This window comes from Salmo salar, chromosome ssa10 (assembly GCF_905237065.1).
Source record: "Salmo salar chromosome ssa10, Ssal_v3.1, whole genome shotgun sequence".
NCBI lineage: Eukaryota > Metazoa > Chordata > Actinopteri > Salmoniformes > Salmonidae > Salmo > Salmo salar.
This window is the reverse complement of record NC_059451.1, coordinates 52,753,265-52,778,764: the sequence shown is the minus strand read 5'-3', so window position 1 is coordinate 52,778,764 and position 25,500 is coordinate 52,753,265. Positions and strand designations below refer to the sequence as shown.

The window sequence follows — 25,500 nt, the reverse complement described above, 5'->3', positions numbered from 1 at the left end:
ACATACATACTGCATATATCCCCAGTATCTATCTACTGTATTTATCTACAGTAACTATCTACATTATCTATCTAAATTATCTATCTACATGATATATCTACAGTATCTATCCCCAGTATCTATCTACATTATATATCTACATTATCTATCTATAGTATCTACAGTCGGAAGTTTACACTTAGGTTGGAGTCATTAAAATTCGTTTTTAAACCACTCCACAAATTTCTTGTTAACAAACTATAGTTCTGGCAAGTCAGTTAGGACATCTACTTTGTGCATGACACAAGTAATTTTTCCAACAATTGTTTACAGACCGATTATTTCACTTATAATTCACTGTATCACAATTCCAGTGGGTCAGAAGTTTACATACACTAAGTTGACTGTGCCTTAAAACACCTTGGAAAATTCCAGAAAATTATGTCATGGCTTTAGAAGCTTTTGATAGGCTAATTGACATAATTTGAGTGAATTGGAGGTTTACCTGTGGATGTATTTCAAGGCCTACCTTCAAACCCAGTGCCTCTTTGCCTGACATCATTGGAAAATCAAAACAAATCAGCCAAGACCTCAGAAAACTATTGTAGACCTCCACAAGTCTGGTTCATCCTCGGGATCAATTTCCAAATGCCTGAAGGTACCACATTCATCTGTACAAACAATAGTACGCAAGTATAAACACCATGGGACCACGCAGCCGTCATACCGCTCAGGAAAGAGATGCGTTCTGTCTCCTAGAGATGAACGTACTTTGGTGCAAAAAGTGCAATTGAATCCCAGAACAACAGCAAAGGACCTTGTGAAGATGCTGGAGGACACAGGTTCAAAAGTATCTATAGCCACAGTAAAACGAGTCCTATATCGACATAACCTGAAAGGCCACTCAGCAAGGAAGAAGCCACTGCTCAAAAACCGCCAGACTACGGTTTGCAACTGCACATGGGGACAAAAATCGTACTTTCTGGAGAAATGTCCTCTGGTCTGATGAAACAAAATAGAACTGTTTGGCCATAATGACCATCGTTATGTTTGGAGGAAAAGGGGGAGGCTTGCAAGCCGAAGAACACCATCACAACCGTGAAGCACGGGGGTGGCAGCATCATGTTGTGGGGGTGCTTTGCTGCAGGAGGGACTGGTGCACTTCACAAAATAGATGGCATCATGACGAAGGAAAATTATGTGGATATATTGAAGCAACATCTCAAGACATCAGTCAGGAAGTTAAAACTTGGTCACAAATGGGTTTTCCAAATGGACAATGACCCCAAGCACACTTCCAAAGTTGTGGCAAAATGGCTTAAGGACAACAAAGTCAAGGTATTGGAGTGGACATCACAAAGCCCTGACCTCAATCCCATAGAAAAATTGTGGGCAGAACTGAAAAAGTGTGTGCGAGCAAGGAGGCCTACAAACCTGACTCAGTTACACCAGCTCTGTCAGGAGGAGTGGGCCAAAATTCACCCAACTTATTGTGGGAAGCTTGTGGAAGGTTACCTGAAACGTTTGACCCAAGTTAAACAATTTAAAGGCAATGCTACCAAATACTAATTGAGTGTATGTAAACTTCTGACCCACTGGGAATGCGATGAAATAAAGTGGTGTTCGTAAATTACCTAAAACAGGGAATTTTTACTAGGATTAAATGTCAGGAATTGTAAACAACTGAGTTTAAATGTATTTGGTTAAGGTACATTATCTGTCTATAGTATCTATCTATATTATCTATCTACAGTAACTATCTACAGTATATATCTACAGTAACTATCTACAGTATCTATCTACAGTAACTATCTACAGTATATATCTACAGTAACTATCTACAGTATCTATCTACAGTAACTATCTACAGTAACTCTCTACAGTATCTATCTACACTAACTATCTACAGTATATATCTACAGTAACTATCTACAGTATCTATCTACAGTAACTATCTACAGTAACTATCTACAGTATCTATCTACAGTAACTATCTACAGTAACTATCTACAGTATCTATCTACAGTAACTATCTACAGTAACTATCCACATTCTCCTTTTTTTTATTCAGAACTTTTTAGCATGTGGCACTTGCACCGTTTGTTATTATTTCAAGCATTGATTAAATGAAATATATTTTTACATCTTGGCCTCCTTGGTTTATTTCCTTTTGATGGTTTGAGTGTGAGTACCTAGGTTATTCTACACACGTGGACCAACTGCAGCCACACAACTCCACAAAGACCCTGACATACAGTAGTATGTAACACTGAGAGAGAAAACCCTGACGTATGTAACACTGAGAGACAAAACCCTGACGTATGTAACACTGAGAGAGAAAACCCTGACGTATGTAACACTGAGAGAGAAGACCCTGACATACAGTGGTATGTAACACTGAGAGAGAAAACCCTGACGTATGTAACACTGAGAGACAAAACCCTGACGTATGTAACACTGAGAGAGAAGACCCTGACATACAGTGAGTGGTATGTAACACTGAGAGAGAAGACCCTGACATACAGTGAGTGGTATGTAACACTGAGAGAGAAGACCCTGACATACAGTGAGTGGTATGTAACACTGAGAGAGAAGACCCTGACATACAGTGAGTGGTATGTAACACTGAGAGAGAAGACCCTGACACACCACAGACTAAAGAAATGTCATCAGTGAAATTAAACATTTCTCCAAACGTCTTCCCAAATGTTTATTGGCACACACACACACTCCGACACACACTCCGACACACACTCCGACACACATTCCGACATGTCAAGGACAAAGCTTGGGATGCAGGCAGGCTGTCAAAGCGTGGTGGGTGTACAGAGTGCAGCGGGCCTGACAGGTGCCATGCCATCGTGGCTCCAGGTGCAGCTATCCTGAATTTCTGCTTTACTAACTTATAATTTCACATTCCCCTGTTCTTATCTATGGACACGAAGTCTAAGTGAGTGAAGCTGGGTACTGTTCCTGTACTGACATGGAATTGCAGACATTCTCTTCTCTGACAGTGTCTATACCCAGTATCGATCTACATTATATATCTACAGTATCTATACCCACTATCTATCTACATTATCTATCTACATTATATATATAAAGTGTCTAACTACATTATCTATCTACATTATATATCTACAGTATCTATCCCCAGTATCTATCTACATTATCTATCTACATTATATATCTACAGTATCTATCCCCAGTATCTATCTACATTATCTATCTACATTATCTATCCCCAGTATCTATCTACATTATATATCTACAGTATCTATCCCCAGTATCTATCTACAGTATCTATCTACATTATATATATACAGTTTCTATCTACATTATCTATCTACATTATATATCTACAGTATCTATCCCTAGTATCTATCTACGTTATATATCTACAGTATCTATCCCCAGTATCTATCTACATTATCTATCTATAGTATCTATCCCCAGTATCTCTCCTACATTATCTATCAATCTGCAGACATTCTCTTATCTGAAACATGGAATATATGTAACTGGCATTTACTAATGCTTTAGCCACAATGCACAAGAACAGTAGCACACCCACCCCTCTCACCCTCCACACCCTTCACCCGCCTCAACCTTCACCCTCCTCACCCTTCACCCTCCCCACCCTCCTCACCCTCTACCCTCCTCACCCTTCACACCCTCCACACACTTCACCCGCCTCAACCTTCACCCTCCTCACCCTCCACCCTCCCCACCCTTCACCCTCCTCACCCTCCACCCTCCCCAGCCTTCACCCTCCACCCTCCTCACCCTTCACCCTCCGCAACCTTCACCCTCCTCACCCTTCACCCTCCTCACCCTTCACCCTCCTCACCCTTCACCCTCCTCGCCCTCCACCCTCCCCAGCCTTCACCCTCCCCAGCCTCCTCACCCTTCACCCTCCGCAACCTTCACCCTCCTCACCCTTCACCCTCCTCACCCTTCACCCTCCTCGCCCTCCACCCTCCCCACCCTTCACCCTCCACCCTCCACCCTCCTCACCCTTCACCCTCCTCAACCTTCACCCTCCTCACCCTTCACCCTCCTCACCCTCCACCCTCCTCAACCTCACCTTCACCCTCCTCACCCTTCACCCTCCTCACCCTTCACCCTCCCTACCCTTCACCCCCCCTACCCGTCACACCCCTCACCGTTCACCCTCAACCCCTTTCGCCCTCCTCACCCCTCCACATCCCTAACCCCTCAGCCACCTCACTCTCTCCGCCCCTCACTGGGCTACTGGCTCCTAAGAGAACAATAGCGATAAGAGACTGTCTTTACGGGGTGGAATCCCCTGCTCGGTCCCTTTCCCCCAAGCTCTGTTTCTAGCTTCAACACATTCCTACTGACCTGGGAAGACATCCGGCCCAGGCCACATACACTATTGAAGAACATCGGTGGTCAAGGCAAAAAGAGAAAATGGTTTGTTAAAAGAGAAGTAGTCTATGTGATCATGTTATATTATGGAAACAAATGCCAAACAAAAATGGCAATAAAACAAAGTTACAATTATATTCCTCTAAATTGTATTTTCCTTTTTTTCCCTTCTTTTTTTATTTATCTAGACCTATGTGGAAATTCGACTTGTTTTGAACAAACCAAGTAGGCCTAGGGCCAGGCCATACTCCATATTAAAAAATAGAAACTTTTCAATGATGATAAGGTATCAACCTTCCCCGCACGGTGATTAAATCTAAAACAACACTTACTTGACATAGTCGCGCTTGCAGTAAAGTTTCTGGTTCCGGAGAAAGCATGTGTTCTTGAGCGGGTCGCCACACGCCACGCACCGGACGCATTGCTCGTGCCATAGGCCATCAATGACGCTAAGCAGGTACTTGTCACGGATGAGGCAGTGGCATCCTACACACACGGTCTGTGTCAAATCTACCCCAGAAAATAACCACAACGTTTGGATAATTAGTCCAACATAAAATCCTGATCTTTATTATATATCGAAATATGTGTAGTATTGAATCAGTAATTATTTAAAAAGCCTAAAACCTAAAACATTATATATTTAATCAATTGCAATATAAATGTTGACTCCCAATTTTCTAGAATAGAATATATATTAGGCTCAACAAATACGTAATTTAAACATTAAACATATAAATATTATCTACAGTGACCTGCTGTTAAAATATATATGCATCACAACTTTGCGGCAAAATATATTTTATAGAGATGTGATAATTGCAGTCTATTTTAACAAGTCGTTTTTAATAAGTCAATTTTAACAAAAAACGTATTTAAAAGTCATGCATGCAATGTTTTTAAAGGTATTTTTGTTATTGTTAGTTTTTTTGTTAAGCCTATTAAATTCCGTAGTTGCCTATACTCACCAAGTAGAGATGCAGGATGTCCTTCCCCCATCGTTGTTTGTATCCAACAAAGTTCTGCGAGGAGAAAATAATTGTCAGCCTTGTGGAATTATATATCCTTCTTGAGATGTCAATCATTGATTCAGTTTTATTTCATTTAAAAAAAAATGTTGCTGTTGTGTTCATAGGTCGAACTCAAATCAAATCAACCTTTAGGCCTATTGGTCGTGTACACCGTATTGCAGATGTTATCTCAAGCGCTGTGAAATTCTTATATTTCCAGCTTCAACAATGCAGCAATATCTAGAAATACAATACACACATAATCCAAACGTTATTAACAAGAAATTAAGACATACAAGAATGAGCAATATCAGAACGCGCAATGTCAGATCGCGCAAGTCAGTGTCCGAAATATAAATATATATGTAAACCGATGTGAACGGTGTGTATAGACAGCATATGAAAACTGGAATACACCCGCGGAAATAGAAATGAAATAGGTTAAATACAATTAAAACATTTGACATTACCAGGATGTTCTTCTGTTTATGTCGATATTTTAGAATCTATTTTCTGATATATTCCATTGTAATCTCTTCTGGATTGATGGAAACAATGTCCTGGTCGTGTTGGATGAAGAAGATCGGAGAAAACTTTCCCAGCCGACTCGAACGTTTCCAATTCCTCTTCTTAGTGCTGCTCCTTGTTATTGAGCATTTATCTATCAATTCACCTATTAGTCCGAGACAGAGAGACAGGAGACAGAAAGAGAGGCAGAGAGACAGAGAGAGAGAGAGACACAGAGAGAGAGATGCGTCCAAGAAAGCACCTACACATTGTTAGTGTTCGCTCTCTCTACATCACTTTTCCTTCTACCCCCATCTCCGTCTCAGACTCCATGCGCACCCTGGCAAGTTCCTCACAGCAGTATGTTATACGAAGTTAATACCAGCACACCTCATATAGCTTAAAGACTATACATTACTTACTTTAATTAGAATAAAAGGATACTTTTGCAAAACAGAATATAAAAGAAAAACGATTTACTTATAACCTCACCTATGTATTATGCTTATTCAGGACATTTGATTCATTTACGGTGACACATTTGTCATCTAAAATTCTATTTGATATTGAAGATTGAACCTACCTATAAGCCTAAAGCTGTTCAATATTGTCCTTTCAGGTTTACTTTTCGATAGGAAAATATTTCTCAAATATGATGGCACATATGTCTTGCAGTTTGCTTCTTGTTTAAGGCTACTGAACAATTTAAATGTAGCCTAGGCTAAAACTTATCTTAAGAAAATAGGATACCATTTGATTATTTTGATGCATGCTACAAAAATTATTTATGGACTAATTTAATTAGTCATTATTACTAATTTACATTATTAGGCTGGTTCTTTTTATTTTCATTCCATGTAATCGCTATTCTCGGGAAATGAAAACGAAACAATAATGGTAAAAAAGAATAGCTACATTTGTTACTTGGGCCAAATTCGGTCACATGGAAATTGTCGCATATTTCCATTCTACTACAATGTGAGCATACGATATTCAGTATCGACAATACAACCGTCCAAAAACGAAGCTGGATAAATGTAGATAAACGCCTGAATTCGACAGGTAGCCTAGCCTAGAGGCAACGCTCACCGGTGGCCCGGCCGGGTGTATCACCTCGCCTGCCAGCCACCCCGGAGTCCCACGAGTGGAGGTGGGACCAGGACCACGGAAGCTTTCCCAGTCACATCTCACCCATGTTCATCTTAATTCGGAGGATTCTGTTCTTTATACTTTCCTCCCAGGCATGCAGCCCCCCCAAGACCACTGCCAATCGCATGAAAGGAACAACGAGCCATCGAGCCACATTCAAACAGAGCCAGAAAGCTGAAGCCAGAAAGCTGAAGGGAAAAAAGGTAATATGGCTAGCATCTTTCAAAATTAAGGTAACTTTATAATGATATATCACTGATATTATATCAGACTGATTTGTTGTAGATGAACAATAGTTAGCTAAGCAGTCTTGTTAGCTAGCTAGTTATCTATGCTAGTTGTTATCTTGCGTAACTGATATGCTTATAATTATAAGGGACACTTCATGTTTAGTGGATAATATTTACATTTACAGAACTCCATTCCTGACAGGCTGATCAGATTAGCTTTCAGCCTCAGAGCTTGATCAGATTCAATAGCAGCCTCAGAGGCTGATAAGTCAAGATGCTGCCTTGTAGGATGTTTCATGAGCAAATATCCTTGCAGGCATATTAACAGTCAAAGTGCCTTATAGGCTGATGCATATAATCCAGTGGATGTGCTGTATTCCTGCCAGGCTGATCAGATTCAACAGCAGCCTCAGAAGATGATAAATCAGGATTCTGCCATTCATGGTTCCTTGTTGACTGAATGAACCCCTTCCCTCCTCTATGCCAGCTCCCTGTTCCGCTCCAGACTAGCTAGGTGTCCAGGCAGCAGGACTGTAGTGGCCAGCCAGTGTGCTGTGAGCCTAGTGGCTTCCATAGAGGCACAGCCAACAACACAGAGAACGCGGGCAACCCAGTCAGCACAGGCAACCTGCCCAACCTAAACATGCCGAAGGCCCCTCAGAAGGAAAGCCCACCTATATCCCCTCCTCAATCCCTTTCTCTGGGCTCAACCTCACTCTGTCCTACTCTGTGGGTCCCATTGTTCTACATAACCCTTTTCTTTTTAATGTCTCTCCTAACAGACGCACTGTGTCCAAAGGATGGAAACCTCAATGTTCTTTACAATCAGTTCACTTTGAGACTATGGTATCTATTTCCCTGCTCTCTCCTTTCAATGTATGTCTCACTGCTCTGTTCTACGCTGTTGTGTTTGTGTGCTAGAATAGTTTCGCACATGTCCTTTATTAAAATTAGACTGAACAGACTGCATGCATATTCAACTCTTGTTTATTGTGTCATTCTTAATCCCTCTTCTGGGTCTTTAATGAAAATAAAATCATGTAGTATTATTGAGACTTTTGCTGTGTATGATCTGTATGTCCCATATCGCTCTCCCTGGGTGTAACTGTGTGCATTTTGTCCCTTCAGTCACTCCATACCCAAAGCTAGAGTTCCTCTACAGTGCTCAGGCTGGGGGTTCAGCTTTCTTTCAGCTCCTGCAAATTGAGATTTTGTCTTAATTTCTTAAGAGGGACTGGGTTTATTTTACTTGAATCAGTCCATTCCAGTCTAGTCAATTGTTGATTTAAGGGATGATGTTGATGAAGAAATCTGATGTCTCTAATTGTGAATGGGAAGGACGAGTTATCGGTTCGTTTGGAATTAATATGCCAACGCTTTTTTTATATCACAAGACACTTCTTGTTTATATTTCACTGTTTATATCATGGAATAGAAGTTTAACATGAAGTAGGTGTGTCTTAAATTGACACTATTCCCTGTATAGTACATTATTAGTCCTGGCCAGAAGGTGTTGGGAATAGAATGTAATTTCAGGTGTACACACTATTCCCTGTATAGTACATTATTAGTCCTAGCCAAAAGGTAGTGGGAATAGAGGGTCATTTCAGGTGTACACTCTCATTGATTGATTGTTTACGTGCCTGTAGAAGGATGCCAACCCATATTGATCCTGAACCGTAATACTAAAATGTAAATCTGCTTGTTGATGGAGGTCCTTCTGAGCTAGGCAACTCTCAGATGTCTTAACCTTTGTATGACATGGATCAGTTCATGGATCAGTTGTTTGGAAGTTGAGATGTTTTGTAGGTTAAATCATTTGTGAAAAGCCAAGCTCAAGTCATCCCTCTAGAGAACAAGCAGAATGTCTACTGTAGGGGGTATGCTCTTCTGGGCCGGCAGCCTCGAGAGGGTTAATACGTTTAAATGTCTACTGTAGGGGGTATGCTCTTCTGGGCCGGCAGCCTCGAGAGGGTTAATACGTTTAAATGTCTACTGTAGGGGGTATGCTCTTCTGGGCCGGCAGCCTCGAGAGGGTTAATACGTTTAAATGTCTACTGTAGGGGGTATGCTCTTCTGGGCCGGCAGCCTCGAGAGGGTTAACACGTTTAAATGTCTACTGTAGGGGGTATGCTCTTCTGGGCCGGCAGCCTCGAGAGGGTTAATACGTTTAAATGTCTACTGTAGGGGGTATGCTCTTCTGGGCTGGCAGCCTCGAGAGGGTTAACACGTTTAAATGTCTACTGTAGGGGGTATGCTCTTCTGGGCCGGCAGCCTCGAGAGGGTTAATACGTTTAAATGTCTACTGTAGGGGGTATGCTCTTCTGGGCCGGCAGCCTCGAGAGGGTTAACACGTTTAAATGTCTACTGTAGGGGGTATGCTCTTCTACGAGCATCTTTCATAATGCTGCAGATAGAAATGCAGTACATAGAATAACTTCTACAATGCCACCCTATTGGATAATAGATGGTTTGTCCACATTGTACATTCTCATTTCAAACTGCATTCTGCATGTTGTGTTTCACTTAACATGCCCCTGGCTTTCTTTCTGTCTCCTGTGAGGCTTCTAGTCGGTTGTCTTTTTTTGTTGAGCTGCTGTACTTAAACTGGAAATAAGTAATTTGATAGACTGAAAACAATGAATTTGTACTTTGCAAATATTGTTGCACTTGTTTTGATGAACCATGCAATCAGATAGTAATCAGTCTTACATACAAGATGATCTTAAAAGGGGCCTCATCTCATTCATGATTATCATGCACTAAATATCTACTCAGAGCACATGGAATACAGCAAGCAGCCTGTCACGTCCTGACCATAGAAATATGTTATTTTCTATGGTAGAGTAGGTCAGGGCATGACAAGTTTTTTTCTTCTTCTAATTTACATTTTCTATGTTGGGTTGTTCTAGTTTTATATTTCTATGTTGGGCTTTGTTTGGGATGATCTCCAATTAGAGGCAGCTGGTCATTGTTGTCTCTAATTGGAGGTCATATTTAAGTTGGTGTTTGTCCCACCTGGGTTTGTGGGAGATTGTTTTTTGAGTAGTGTATGTTTCACTCTGCGTCACGGTTTGTTGTTTTTGTTCGTTTAGTTTATTGTGTATGTATTGCATAGTTTCACAGTGTAAATAAAATGTGGAACGACACACACGATGCACTTTAGTCCGCTTCTCTTTACGACAGCTGTGACACAGCCTTTTAAAATAAAAATACCCCCCATTTATACTCACCATTGTCTTTGACAGTTATTTACTTGGGACCAGATTCAGACATTTGTCATTTATAGAAGCATGGCGATGTCCCGCGCATGGTGCTACACAAGAACCACCGGAATGTTCTGTTCATGGACAGTTAGCACCAGTCACTACTCACCATTACACTTCATTGTACCAGATTAGAGCAACTGAGAACAGGAGCTGGATAGTGGTTACTGATCATGTACATTTTTCATGTACCAATTATTGGCAAAAGATCTGGATGGTCAAAATACCAAAAAAAGTGGGCAAAAATATCAAAATTAGGCTGCCTGTCTAAAAATGCGGCCCTAGTGTGTGCTGTGGTGAGTGATCTGAATGTTCAGTCTGCAGCTGTACATCTATGAAGTCACCACTGAGGGACATCATGTAGAACAGCCCTAACTGGAACTGGTGAGACTCAAGTGTGTAAAGGACAAAACAGACCAACAGGAAACGTCAGCCGTGAGCAGTTCGTTGAAAATGACTGCCAATATTCTGTGGTCTGAGGTTGTGCAACTGCTGTGCAAGGCCAATGTTAGTGTTGGTCTGTCGTGTCCTTAATGGGGAACAAAGTAAGACGAGACAAAGCCATCATCTTCAGTAGTGCATCTATTGTCACAGGTGTAATTCAACGTTGCCTCCACAGTGTTTCTATCAGAACACACACGCTGGGAGGAGAAATAACACCAGAATGTACACAAGAACCAGTGTGTTAGAATAGCAACAAAAAACAAAACAACAGTGCTTAAATAATAGTAATTAAAGTGCAATCCATTTCACCAGGAGACAAATGTTAACAAGGGGAATGCTTTGTAGTCTTGGTCAGAGAAGTGATCTCCCCACAGCTAAAGCAGAGAGTCCTCAGGGTGGTCTGGGTTTGGGGCTAGGACATAAACCTGAAGAGAAGCACAACAAGACATGTGACCATAAGGGATGTTTGCGGAATAAGATAGGATTCTAATATGTTGTTTTCATGCTTCTAGTTATTGGCAGACTGGAGAAGTGGCTGTCCTCTTCCTCTTCCTCCACAGACTCCGCCTTCACGTTCTAGTGGATGAAATGTCAAATATGAACAAGAATAGAAACACATCAACTTTAACACAAATAAAATACCAAATTGTTTATGCATTTATGGGTCCTGCCAAAGGTCAAGTTCTGCAGCTCAGCCTACCGAGTGGCGCAGTGGTCAAAGGCACTGCATCACAGTGCTAGCTGTGCCACTAGAGATTCTGGTTTGAGTCCAGGCTGTGTCGCAGCCGGCCGTGACCGGGAGGCCCATGGGGCGGTGCACAATTGGCCCAGTGTTGTCCGGGTTAGGGGAGGGTTTAGCCCAGCGTCGTCCGGGTTAGGGGAGGGTTTGGTCCAGCGTTGTCTGGGTTAGTGTAGGGTAGGGTAGAGTAGGGTTTGGCTGGCAGGGATGTCCTTGACCCATTGTGCACTAGTGACTCCTGTGGCGGGCCAGGCGCAGTGCACGCTGACATGGTCACCAAGCGTACGGTGTTTCCTCTGACACATTGGTGCGGCTGGCTTCCGGGTTAAGCGGGCGTTGTGTCAAGAAGCAGTGTGGCTTGGCTGGGTTGTGTTTCGGAGGACGGCTCTCGACCTTTGCCTCTCCTGAGTCCGTACGGGAGTTGCAGCGACGGGACAAGACTGTAACTACCAATTGGGGAGCAAAAGGGGCCGGTCCACAGCTCTAGTCTGAAGGGGTCACTTGCCCCTCTGCTCTTAATCTGGACCCCTCCCTCTCAGGCAGAACGTTTACCTCTCACCCCTCTGCTCCACCTCAGGCCCCTCCCCCTCGGGCAGAACGTTTACCTCTCACCCCTCTGCTCCACCTCAGGCCCCTCCCCCTCGGGCAGAACGTTTACCTCTCACCTCTCTGCTCCACCTCAGGCCCCTCCCCCTCGGGCAGAACGTTTACCACCTAGAAAACATTTATAGGTCAACATTTGTCCAACTTCATTCCTCAGCATCATGTTGCAGGGCTACCGTTATGTTTACATTAGGACTAAGGAGTGCACTGTTAAATTGAAACAATATTATGTTAGACAACATCAGATGCGTAGCTTACTGTACTGTTATGCTTCAGAGACATCATTCCTCTTACCACAGCGTTCCCTGCTGATGGATACCTAAGCCTGACCCTTTCTTGTCTTATTAAAGCCAATGGTGTACAGCCTTTGAGTGAAAATGACATTTCAGTTAGGATTTTATACCCTTCTTACCAGAGGAGACTGCTGAGGGGAGGACGGGTCATAACGATGTCTGGAATGGAGTCAATGGAATGGTATCAAACACATATGGTGTTCATGTGTTTGATACCAATCACTTCACTCCATTCCAGCCATTACACACTCCATTCCAGCCATTACACACTCCATTCCAGCCATTACACACTCCATTCCAGCCATTACACACTCCATTCCAGCCATTATATTCCATTCCAGCCATTATCATGAGCCGTCCTCCCCTCAGCAACCTTCTTGTTATGTCTACTTTTTGGGGGGGAGTAAACTACTTTTTCAATTGCGACCACTGTAGTCTTATGTAAACCAGTTAGCACCACTGTAGTGTTATGTAAACCAGTTAGCCTGGAAATTAGCCTGGCAAGTGTCAGTAGTTGCTAGGAGTGGTGGTAGGAGTCAGGCGCAGAGAGCAGAGGTAAGGAACTGTGTGTTTATTAAATAAAACACAACACGATCGACGCCAACACAACCGGCGTGAAAAAATGCAAAGTGCCCAGAACAGGTGCACAGCATGCATAAAAATATAACAATAGTAGATCGCCAGCACATCCAAATACAAAACACAACCTGACGCTAAATAATCCCGCACAAACCTGGGCGGGCTAACCAGGCTTAAATAACCAAAAATCAAAAGACCCAAATGAGGAACAGGTGCAAACAATAAGACATACCAAACAAAAAGGAAAAAGGGATCAGCGGCGGCTAGTAGGCCGGTGACGACGACCACCGAGCGCCGCCCGAGCAGGCAGGGGAGCCACCTTCGGTGGGATTCGTGACATTACCCCCTTCCTGACGCGCGGCTCCCGCAGCGCGCCGCCACCGACCTCGAGGGCGACCCGGAGGACGAGGTGCAGGGCGATCCCCATGAAGGCGGTGGAACTCCCTCAGTAGTGGGGGGTCCAAAATGTCCTTCCTGGGTACCCAGCACCTCTCCTCCGCGCCGTACCCCTCCCAGTCGACGAGGTACTGTAGGCCCCCCCCCGAAGTCTGGAGTCCAGAATGGCGCGTATCTTATACGCCGGGGACCCCCCAATGTCCAGCGGGGGTGGAGGAACCTCCGGCACCTCACCTTCCTGCATGGGACCAGCCACCACCGGCCTGAGGGGAGACACATGAAACGAGGGGTTAATACGGTAGTAAGATGGAACTTGTAACCGGTAACACACCTCGTTTATCCTCCTCAGGACTTTAAACGGCCCTACACACTGCGGGCCCAGCTTCCGGCAGGGCAAGCGGAGGGGCAGGTTTCTAGCCGAGAGCCAGACTCGATCCCCTGGTGCAAACACAGGGGTCTCACTGCGGTGCTGGTCAGCGCTCTTCTTCTGCCGTCCACTCGCCTTTGTGAGTGCGTCTTGGACGGCTCTCCAAGTGTCCTTCGAGCGCTGCACCCAATCCTCCACCGCAGGAGCCTCGGTCTGGCTCTGGTGCCATGGAGCCAGGACCGGCTGGTAGCCCAACACGCACTGGAATGGTGACATGTTGGTTGATGAGTGACGTAGAGAATTTTGGGCTATTTCTGCCCATGGCATGTATCTCGCCCATTCCCTGGGCCGGTCCTGGCAATACGTCCTTAGAAACCTACCCACCTCTTGGTTCACTCTCTCCACCTGCCCATTACTCTCGGGGTGGAAACCTGAGGTCAGGCTGACCGAGACCCCCAAACGTTCCATGAACGCCCTCCAAACTCTGGACGTGAACTGGGGACCCCGATCAGAAACGATGTCCTCGGGCACCCCGTAGTGCTGGAAGACATGGGTAAACAGGGCCTCCGCAGTCTGCAGAGCCGTAGGGAGACCGGGCAATGGGATGAGACGACAGGACTTCGAGAACCGATCCACAACGACCAGGATAGTGGTGTCCCCCTGAGATACGGGAAGGTCAGTGAGAAAGTCCACTGACAAGTGTGACCACGGCCGCTGTGGAACGGGGAGGGGGTGTAATTTCCCTCTAGGCAGGTGTCGAGGAGCCTTGCTCTGAGCGCACACCGAGCAGGAGGAAACATAAAACCGCATGTCCTTACCCAAGGTGGGCCACCAGTACTTCCCCCTCAGGTTCCGCACTGTCCTCTCGATCCCAGGGTGACCCGAAGAGGGGAGATTATGGGCCCATCGAATCAATCGATCACGGAGACCAAGCGGCACGTACTGAACACCTGCCGGACACTGCGATGGTGCAGGTTCCAACCGTAACGCCCGCTCGATCTCTGCGTCCAACTCCCATACCACCGGAGCTACCAAGCACGACGCTGGAAGAATGGGAGCCGGATCGATGGCCCTCTCCTCGGTGTCATATAGGCGGGACAGTGCGTCGGCCTTCGTGTTCTGTGAACCTGGCCGATAAGAGATCGTGAACCGGAAACGGGTAAAGAACATGGCCCACCTGGCCTGACGCGGATTCAGTCTCCTAGCTGCCCGGATGTACTCGAGATTACGGTGGTCAGTCCAGATGAGGAAAGGGTGCTTAGCCCCCTCAAGCCAATGTCTCCACACCTTCAGAGCCCTGACCACAGCTAACAAGTCCCTGTCCCCCACGTCATAGTTCTGCTCCGCCGGCCCGAGCTTCCTAGAAAAGAAAGCGCACGGGCGGACTTTGGGTGGCGTGCCCGAGCACTGTGATAGCACGGCCCCCACCCCAGTCTCGGACGCGTCCACCTCCACTATGAATGCCAAAGAGGGATCCGGATGAGCCAGCACTGGAGCGACGGTAAACAGCTCCTTCAGGCGACTGAACGCTCTGTTCGCCTCTGCTGACCAGCGCAAGCGCGCCGGACCCCCCTTCAGCAATGAGGTAATGGGAGCAGCAACTTGACCAAAGCCCCGGATAAACCTCCGGTAGTAATTGGCAAACCCTAAAAACCGCTGCACCTCCTTTACCGTGGTCGGAGTCGGCCAATTACGCACGGCTTTAACGCAGTCATCCTCCCTCACCACCCCCGAGGTGGAAATGCGATACCCCAGGAAGGAAACGGCTCGTTTGTAAAACTCACATTTCTCAGCCTTAACGTACAGGTCATTCTCCAGCAGTCGCCCAAGCACCTTGCGCACCAGGGAGACATGCGCGGCGCGGGTGGCGGAATAAATCAGGATGTCGTCAATATACACCACCACCCCCTGCCCGTGCAGGTCCCTGAGAATCTCGTCAACAAAGGATTGAAAGACGGCTGGAGCATTCTTTAACCCATACGGCATGACGAGGTACTCATAGTGGCCCGATGTGGTACTGAATGCGGTTTTCCACTCGTCTCCTCCCCGGATACGCACCAGATTGTAAGCGCTCCTGAGGTCCAGTTTCGTGAAAAAACGTGCACCGTGAAATGATTCCACCGCCGTAGCGATGAGAGGTAGTGGGTAACTGAACTCTACTGTGATGGAATTTAGACCTCGATAATCAATGCACGGACGCAACCCTCCATCCTTTTTCTTCACGAAAAAGAAACTCGAGGAGACGGGTGACATGGAGGGCCGAATGTACCCCTGTCTCAGAGATTCCGTGACATATGTCTCCATAGCCAACGTTTCCTCCTGTGACAATGGGTACACGTGACTCCTGGGAAGTGCAGCGTTTACCTGGAGATTTATCACGCAATCCCCTCGTCGATGAGGTGGTAATCGGGTCGCCCTCTTTTTAAAGAAAGCGATAGCCAAATCGGCATATTCTGAGGGAATACGCACAGTGGAAACCTGGTCTGGACTCTCCACCGTCGTCGCACCGATGGAAACTCCCTTACACCTGCCTGAGCACTCCTCTGACCACCCTCTGAGAGCCCCCTGTCTCCACGAAATATTGGGATTGTGATTGGCCAGCCAGGGAATCCCCAGCACCACCGGAAACGCAGGAGAATCAATGAGGAAGAGACTAATCCGTTCCCCATGATCCCCCTGCGTTACCATGTCCAGTGGCACCATGGCCTCCCTGACCAGTCCTGACCCTAATGGTCGGCTATCTAAGGAGTGCACGGGGAAAGGTTGGTCCAACGACACCAGGGGAATCCCTAGCCTTAATGCGAGCCCACGATCCATAAAGTTTCCAGCTGCGCCTGAATCGACTTTATGCTGGAAAGAGGGAGAAAACAAGGGGAAAGTTACTAAAACGAACATATGACCAACAGGGAGCTCTGGGTGAGGTTGGTGCTTACTCACCTGAGGTGAACGAGGAGTGCTCCGCCTGCCATCCCGATTCCCAGAGGAGCTCCCCCAGCACCGGTCGGTAGTGTGTCCTCTCCGACCACACTGGGTACAAGAGGAGCCTCCTCCTCCGGTTCCCCTGGATGCGGCCCCCCCTAGCTCCATAGGGATGGGAGCTGGAGGACCTGGAGGTGGAACCAACAGGGCCCTGTCTGGACGCCCGCGCGCAGCCAGCAGGTTGTCGAGACGAATGGACATGTCGATTAGTTCATCTAGTGAGAGGGTAGTGTCCCGACAGGCTAGCTCACGGCGGACGTCCTCCCGGAGGCTACACCGATAGTGGTCCATCAGGGCCCTGTCGTTCCACCCCGCTCCAGCAGCCAAGGTCCGGAACTCCAGAGCAAAGTCCTGTGCGCTCCTCGTCTCCTGCCGCAGGTGGAACAGCCGTTCACCCGCCGCCCTGTCCTCTGCTGGGTGGTCGAACACGGCCCGGAAACGGCGGGTGAACTCGGGGTAGTGATCCCTTGCCGAGTCTGGGCCATACCACACTGCGTTGGCCCACTCCAGGGCACGTCCCGTTAAGCAGGAGACGAGGACGCTTACGCTCTCCTCTCCCGAGGGAGTCGGACGAACGGTAGCCAGGTACAACTCCAACTGTAGCAGGAACCCCTGGCACCCAGCCGCCGCTCCATCGTACTCCCTGGGGAGAGCCAGGCGTAGGGCTCCGGGTCCGGACGTCGGTGGAGGGGTAGATGGTGGAGGGGGAATTGGTGCTGGGGATGCGGTAGGGAGGCCACTCCTCTCCCATCGGTCCATCCTCTCCATCATCTGGTCCATCGCTGAGCCGATTCGGTGGAGGATGGTGGTATGATGGAGGACCCGTTCCTCCATCGATGGGAGAGGAGGGGAGGCTGCTCCTGCTGACTCCATAGCTGGTGCGGGATTCTGTCAGTAGTTGCTAGGAGTGGTGGTAGGAGTCAGGCGCAGAGAGCAGAGGTAAGGAACTGTGTGTTTATTAAATAAAACACAACACGATCGACGCCAACACAACCGGCGTGAAAAAATGCAAAGTGCCCAGAACAGGTGCACAGCATGCATAAAAATATAACAATAGTAGATCGCCAGCACATCCAAATACAAAACACAACCTGACGCTAAATAATCCCGCACAAACCTGGGCGGGCTAACCAGGCTTAAATAACCAAAAATCAAAAGACCCAAATGAGGAACAGGTGCAAACAATAAGACATACCAAACGAAAAGGAAAAAGGGATCAGCGGCGGCTAGTAGGCCGGTGACGACGACCGCCGAGCGCCGCCCGAGCAGGCAGTGGAGCCACCTTCGGTGGGATTCGTGACAGCAAGCATGTTCATATGTAAATATTTAAACTAATCATTGTGATGCTGAATTTTGAAAGGAGGCTGTTAGTTTCATAATAGTTACTTGTAATAGGCTACATGGAACCAGCAAAGTAACACTGCAGACTGTGGGAAGACTGATTCGATTGCCTTCTTTTCTTTAATGTCACAGTCAACCATCACACAGCTATAAGACAAAGACAGAAACATCAGTGAAACAAAGTAATACATCCAATCATTGATTGAATAATGACTACAATTAAGGTCAGGTATCAGTCTTGGCCCATTCATATAGATAGACAAAACATGTGCTCATTAAAACAGCCTACAAGGCAGCATGCTGACTTATCAGCTTCTGAGGCTGCTATTGAATCTGATCAGCCTGGCGGGAATAGATCCCACTGGATCATATGCATCAGCCTATTAGGCACTTTGACTGTTAATATGCCTGCAAGGAGCTTTTCTCATGAAACAGCCTACTGCACAAGGCAGCATCTTGACTTATCAGCCTCTGAGGCTGCTATTGAATCTGATCAAGCTCTGAGGCTGAAAGCTAATCTGATCAGCCTGTCAGGAATGGAGTTCTGTAAATGTAAATATTATCCACTAAACATGAAGTGTCCCTTATAATTATAAGCATATCAGTTTTGCAAGATAACAACTAGCATAGAAAACTAGCTAGCTACAGTAGCTAACAAGACTGCCTAGCTAACTAGCTAGGTAGCTCACAAGACTAGCTAGCCAAGTGAGCTTGTTTGCAGCCCTGCCAGCAAGCTAGCTAACGAACACAAAAAGATTGCTAATCTACAACAAATCAGTCTTAGTATCAGTGATGTATCATTATAAAGTTGCCTTAATTATGAAAGAAGCTAGCCTTATTACCTTTTTCCCTCTAGGCTTAAGCTTTCTGTCTCGGTTTGAATGTGGCTCGACAGCTTGTTGTTCCTTGCATGAGATTGGCTCTGGTCTTGGTGGCTGAATGCATCCTGGAGACAGGGTTGCCTGTCAGGCGCTGTTCAGGGCTTAAATGCCCCACGAGCGCTGAGAACTACCGGTAGGTCTACATACAGTAGATCTACTCAAGACCTTTAGTGGCTCATTGAAGGAAACAGACGCAGTAGTGTACTACAGATGGCTGTAGTGTACTACAGATGGCAGTAGTGTACTACAGATGGCAGTACCTGGGTAAACCTACACTGATTGATGTAAAACCACATAGTCAGTTCCAAAATAATTTGTACCCTTGATAAAGATGAGCAAAAAAAACTAAATAAAATAAATACTGAGCTATATTATTATATGCTAAATATATATCATTTGACACTAATAGAATTGCTCAGAGAAAGAGATTTTGTTTAATAAATCTCTCAAAGAGATTTAAATATTCCAGCATTCTCCCTTTGTGAGGATAAAGACACTAAGCCTTTTTTATGAGATTTTTATGTTTAATGAGATCGAGGAACACATTGGGACGGATCTTAGACCATTCCTCCACACAGAATCTTTCCAGATCCTTGATATCCTTGGGTCTGCCCTTATGGACTGCCCTCTTCAATTCAAACCACAGGTTTTCAATGGGATTCAAGTCCGGAGTCTGAGATGTTGATTTGTGTGGTCAATTAACTCAATTTTTGTCGATCATCTGACCATAGCACCATTCCAATCCAAGTGTCTGTGCCATTTAGCAAACAGGCGCTGCTATGATCAGATGACTTGAAAATAGAGCTATTTGGCCACGCCCACCAGTGATAGGGTTTGGTGTCAAAAAACAGAGGCATATGCAGAAAATAACCTCATACCTACTGTAAAATATGGTGGTGGAGCTTTGATGTTATGAGGCTATTTTGCTTCCACTGGTCCTCGGGCCCTTGCAATGGCATCATGAACTTTACCAAGTACCAGGATATTTTAGCCCAAAAAAACTGGTTGCCTCTGCCAGGAGGCTGAACCTTGGCCAAGAGTGGATCTTCCAGCAAGACAATTACCCCAAGCACACTTCAAAATCCACAAAGAAATGGTTAATTGACCACAAAATCAAAATCAATTGCCATGTCAATCTCCGGACTTGAATCCCATTGAAAACCTGTGGTTTGAATTGAAGAGGGCAGCTCATAACGGCAGACCGAAGGAAATCAAGGATCTGGAAAGATTCTGTATGGAGGAATGGTCTAAGATCCCTCCCAATGTGTTCTCCAATCGCATAAAACATTTTAGATAAAGGCTGTGACGTTATCCTCGTAAGGGGAGGGTGCTGGAGTATTGAAAACAGTGGTGCCAATCATTTTGACCCTTGTCTTTTAGAGATTTTTTTTGTGTTACTTGTTAAACAAAATCTATTTTGCTGAGGAATGTATTAGTTTAAAATAATATTATTGTTATATACTTTTAGGCGCATACAATATAGCTCAGTATTTATCAAGGGTGCCAATAATTTTGGACCTGACTCTATATGAATGTGTGATATATAGTACCACCTAGTCTGTTTAATTATTGTGAAAAGGCATGAGAAACATCACAAACAAAACTATTCCAAAAATCCAAATTGTATATTATTTTATTCTGGAAGAATTCTAAAATTCATTTTTTTTAGAAACTTAAGGACGGTTTTCAGTTTTATACAAGTAATCTTTTAATAAAATATTCTTTTCAATATTGCTTTGGGTTGCTTTTAAAATGGATACCTGAAATTATCTATTTACAAAATTTTATTAGAATTGTGTTTTAACAGTGTATTTTTTTTACACCCCACTCCACTCCCTTAAACTAGATGTTCCTCGTACCCCCCAAAAATACAAATTGTTGACATTAATAATAATTTGTTTCTTTGTACAAAATACATCTGTTTTACAACTTGAATCAAGTTTCATCTTTATATCAATTACATTGTGGGAGTATATACAGAGGGAAGTGGGACTCGTGTCATGTGATTTGGTGTGGCGCTTCGAGCATCTCCATGAGAAAGGTGTCTATGGGCGTGTCTCCTATCAGCTTGAAGAAGAACAGGTGCTCCAAACACTTGAGGCCTATGGAGCGCAGGGCGGGGAGACGCAACAACAGTTTAGCAAACCTAGGAGGAGGGAAAGTCACAAGAAACAACGATTAAACCTGGCTATGACCATGTCATAATATCATTATTATGTCATAATATTCTTTCTTTGCTCATTGTCCTCTTTTCAAGGAATGGCTCACTTTCCTGTAACTTTTTCCTCATGACCACAAATAAGTAAGAGTGCCCGATAGGTGTCCACAATACTAAAGGAAAACAATTTCTTTAAAATAAGTGGTCAATTCCAATGAGACAAGGGCAGTGATCAGATTGTATTGGGATGTGTCTGGTCTGTAGCAAGGTTGGGGTCAATTACAATCAGATTGTATTGGGATGTGTCCGGTCTGTAGCAAGGTTGGGATCAATTACAATCAGATTGTATTGGGATGTGTCTGGTCTGTAGCAAGGTTGGGATCAATTACAATCAGATTGTATTGGGATGTGTCTGGTCTGTAGCAAGGTTGGGGTCAATTACAATCAGATTGTATTGGGATGTGTCTGGTCTGTAGCAAGGTTGGGGTCAATTACAATCAGATTGTATTGGGATGTGTCTGGTCTGTAGCAAGGTTGGGGTCAATTCTAATTGAAGTCAGTCAATTTAGGAAGTGATTTTAATTTGAAAAAGTTTGACATAAATAGCTTCTCATTTTACAGCTTATTGAGAAGTCGTTGAAAATACAGTATATAGCCCTTTTAAATATTGAATTGTAATGTCAGTTTACTTCTTGAATTGATTGACTTCAATTGGAATTGACACCAACCCTGTCTGTATGAGCTGTGAATACTGTACCTGCCGGGCTGGTCTGGGTACTTGGCTTTGGTGTAGGACTCCAGCGAGGCGTAGACCTTCTCCCTCAGCCCTTCTACCTCTGGTGGATTTGACAGGCCTTTTGCATCTGCAACCATAGAACATTTACAGTCAGTCTGACGCCTTTATAAATTCACCTTCTCTCAGAAACGGACTAGCCATAGGTCAGTTCAGGCAAATGCCAGATGGGCTGGTCCATCTTTAGGCCTGTGAGCCTGTCTAAATCTAGATTTTTGCATAGAATTATCATTATTTGGCTAATAATGAGGGCCTCTAGTAAAAAAAAAAATGGCTGGTGTGGGGGGCCTTTAGGAAAACAATGGACTGGTGTGTTAGAACTGCCCGGGCTGATTTCTGATCCCAGTCCGTCCCTACCTTCTCATGTTAGACAAACCCTCTCCTTCTCCACTTCAGTCAAACTGGATACTAGTCCTAGTCACTCACACCGAAACATTAAGATACAGTCATGCTGCCCGGTGACCCATCACACCGACACCAACATTACAATGACTCATAGTAATCTATTGTGGCTTCCTTGTCATGGTCATGTCTGCTAACATGAAGACCGCCCAGACCACAAGTTCACATCCAATAATACATCAACAACCTCATTCCTTACCTCATACGCCACACAGAAAAGTCATTTAACAAACCAGTATCATTGATTGAGTATTTTTCTCTAAAACACTACTAGAAACCACTTATAAATGTTATGACGTCGGCTTTAGCTAGCCCAAGTAAGTTCCCAATCTCCCAACCTCATAACTAGATACCAAAAAGACATTTCAGATCTATCAATCAAGTTAGAGTAGCTAGCTTGTCTAACTATCTTAGATGACATGCCTGCTGGCAAGGTTGGTAGAAAAGCAAGCAATAACTAAATGTACTGAATAAGACTCACATTTACTTTCTTAAGGAAAAAGAACCACCAGCCAGGAGGATACAGACAGCTCAAGAGGTATGCTTAGATATGCACATAATGATGGCTCTAGATTGCAGGAAAAAGCTGTATCAGGTGTTTGAACAATTCTAAATTCTCCAACTTAGCCATCCTCACATACTTTCTGCCCCCTTAAATTTTTTGGGGTTCTTGACGCCCCTGCAAGCAGGTATGACCCCCTGACCTGGGTTGAAGAGGACGATGGCTCGCAGGCAGCCCAGCTCTGTCTTGTCCATCTGCATGTCTTTCATCTTAGACACCAACTCTGTCAGGACTCTGTCGAAGATGGAACCCACTCCGGCACTGTGAGCACTACTTCTCTGGACGTGGAGACCCGTGGCCAATAGGATTCCGTCTTTTACCGTGACAGAACGATGTGAGAAGGACGCGATGAGGAGCTCGTTCCAGCCTGAACATAAAACAGATAAACACACAGGGATCTTTACTTGGCAACTAAAGTCACTGCATGTGAATGCTAGTGTTTATCTACTGTTCTCTCTTCATTTCTCTATCTTATCTCCCTCTTTTTCTATCCCTCCCACTTCTCTATCTTCAAATATTTCCTATTCTCTTCATGTATCTCTCTCTCTCTCTTTCGGTTTCCTATCAGGCTATTAAAACGTGTTCAGCTCATTAGTGATGCGGTGTGATATTTCCTCTCCTGCATTGAGGTTTAGTGTTTGAAATATCCCACCAGCAGAGTTCAGTGTTAGGGTGTTTTTGAAAGAGTCATCGTTGGCAATATGTTCATTGCAGATATGGCTCTGATGGGAAACTGCTTTATGTTAACGACCAGGTCAGGTTGAATTTTGTTATAGGATGCAACATCAATATGAGAGAAGAAGGTGGCGCTGCAGTGGAAATCAACCGTTTTACGGACTTGACCGGTCGAAGCCTCGGGTAAGATGAGAGGGGTGTCGCTTTGTTAATAACAGCTAGTGTTTTATTTTATTGAACCTTTATTTAACTAAGCAAGTCAGTTATTAAGAACAAATTCTTACTTACAATGACGGCCTAGGAGCAGCGGGTTAACTGCCTTGTTCAGGGGCAGAACAACAGATTTGTACCTTGTCAGCTCGGGGATTCAATCTAGCAACTTTTCAGTTACTGGTCCAACGCTCTAACCACTAGGCTACCTGCTACCCCACAATGCTTTTCCAACTAACAGAAATATAAAAACAAATGATGATAAGTAGGTGTTCTGTACCTGCTCGTAGTAGAATAACCTGGTCGTCTAAGGGCAGCTCTGAGAAGTGAGGGATCCTCTTGGCCCACTCCACCAGGGTGAACAGCTGTTTGTCTGCTGCCTGGCATATGTTGGTGACTGGGTCGTTTGTCTGGACAGAAGATACAGACAGAGAGTGTAAGATACAACATATCTAAATCATATTCCATCTTATGTATTAACATTAAATGGATCTCATTTACAGGAGGGGGGGTACTCTCTCATTTACAGGAGGGAGGTACTCTCTCATTTACAGGAGGGCGATGCATTTACAGGAGGGGGTGCTCTCTCTTTTACAGGAGGGGGGGTGCTCTCTCATTTACAGGAGGGAGGTACTCTCTCATTTACAGGAGGGGGGGTGCTCTCTCATTTACAGGAGGGGGGTACTCTCTCATTTACAGGAGGGCAGTGCTCTCTCATTTACAGGAGGGCGATGCATTTACAGGAGGGGGTGCTCTCTCTTTTACAGGAGGGGGTGCTCTCTCATTTACAGGAGGGCGGTGCTCTCTCATTTACAGGAGGGGGGTGCTCTCTCAATGACAGGAGGGCGGTGCTCTATCATTTAAAAGGAGGGCGATGCATTTACAGGAGGGAGTGCTCTCTCATTTACAAGAGGGGGGGTACTCTCTCATTTACAGGAGGGGGTGCTCTCTCATTTACAGGAGGGCAGTGCTCTCTCATTTACAGGAGGGCGATGCATTTACAGGAGGGGGTGCTCTCTCATTTACAGGAGGGGGGGTACTCTCTCATTTACAGGAGGGGGTGCTCTCTCATTTACAGGAGGGCGGTGCTCTCTCATTTACAGGAGGGCGATGCATTTACAGGAGGGAGTGCTCTCTCATTTACAGGAGGGCGGTGCTCTCTCATTTACAGGAGGGGGGTACTCTCTCATTTACAGGAGGGGGTGCTCTCTCATTTACAGGAGGGGGGTGCTCTCTCATTTACAGGAGGGAGGTGCTCTCTCATTTACAGGAGGGGGTGCTCTCTCATTTACAGGAGGGTGATGCTCTCTCATTTACAGGAGGGAGGTGCTCTCTCATTTACAGGAGGGAGGGGCTCTCTCATTTACAGGAGGGTGATGCTCTCTCATTTACAGGAGGGGGGTGCTCTCTCATTTACAGGAGGGGGGTGCTCTCTCATTTACAGGAGGGGGGTGCTCTCTCTGTTACAGGAGAGAGGTGCTCTCTCATTTACAGGAGGGAGGTGCTCTCTCATTTACAGTCCGTTAAAATAACATCAAATTGATC

General features: G+C 45.3%; 2 protein-coding genes across 6 annotated transcripts in view; both read right to left on the bottom strand.

Annotated features, from left to right (window-relative positions):
• The window catches only part of lmx1a (LIM homeobox transcription factor 1, alpha), a 28,357-nt gene extending 22,987 nt beyond the window's left edge, over window positions 1-5,370 (bottom strand). Inside the window, exons 1-2 of the mRNA XM_045688706.1 lie at window positions 5,340-5,370; window positions 4,704-4,881 (exon numbers count right to left, since the gene is read on the bottom strand). Coding sequence (XP_045544662.1) covers window positions 4,704-4,881; window positions 5,340-5,370 — 209 coding nt within the window. The remainder of the gene's footprint in view (window positions 1-4,703; window positions 4,882-5,339) is intronic.
• A 15,400-nt stretch (window positions 5,371-20,770) lies between these two features.
• Window positions 20,771-25,500, bottom strand: part of rxrgb (retinoid X receptor, gamma b) — a 132,934-nt gene continuing 128,204 nt past the window's right edge. For all 5 annotated transcript variants that reach the window (XM_045687937.1, XM_045687938.1, XM_045687935.1 and 2 more), the window contains exons 6-9: window positions 24,236-24,365; window positions 23,213-23,437; window positions 22,071-22,176; window positions 20,771-21,301 (exon numbers count right to left, since the gene is read on the bottom strand). In XM_045687937.1, coding sequence (XP_045543893.1) covers window positions 21,154-21,301; window positions 22,071-22,176; window positions 23,213-23,437; window positions 24,236-24,365 — 609 coding nt within the window. In that variant the 3' untranslated portion in view covers window positions 20,771-21,153. The remainder of the gene's footprint in view (window positions 21,302-22,070; window positions 22,177-23,212; window positions 23,438-24,235; window positions 24,366-25,500) is intronic.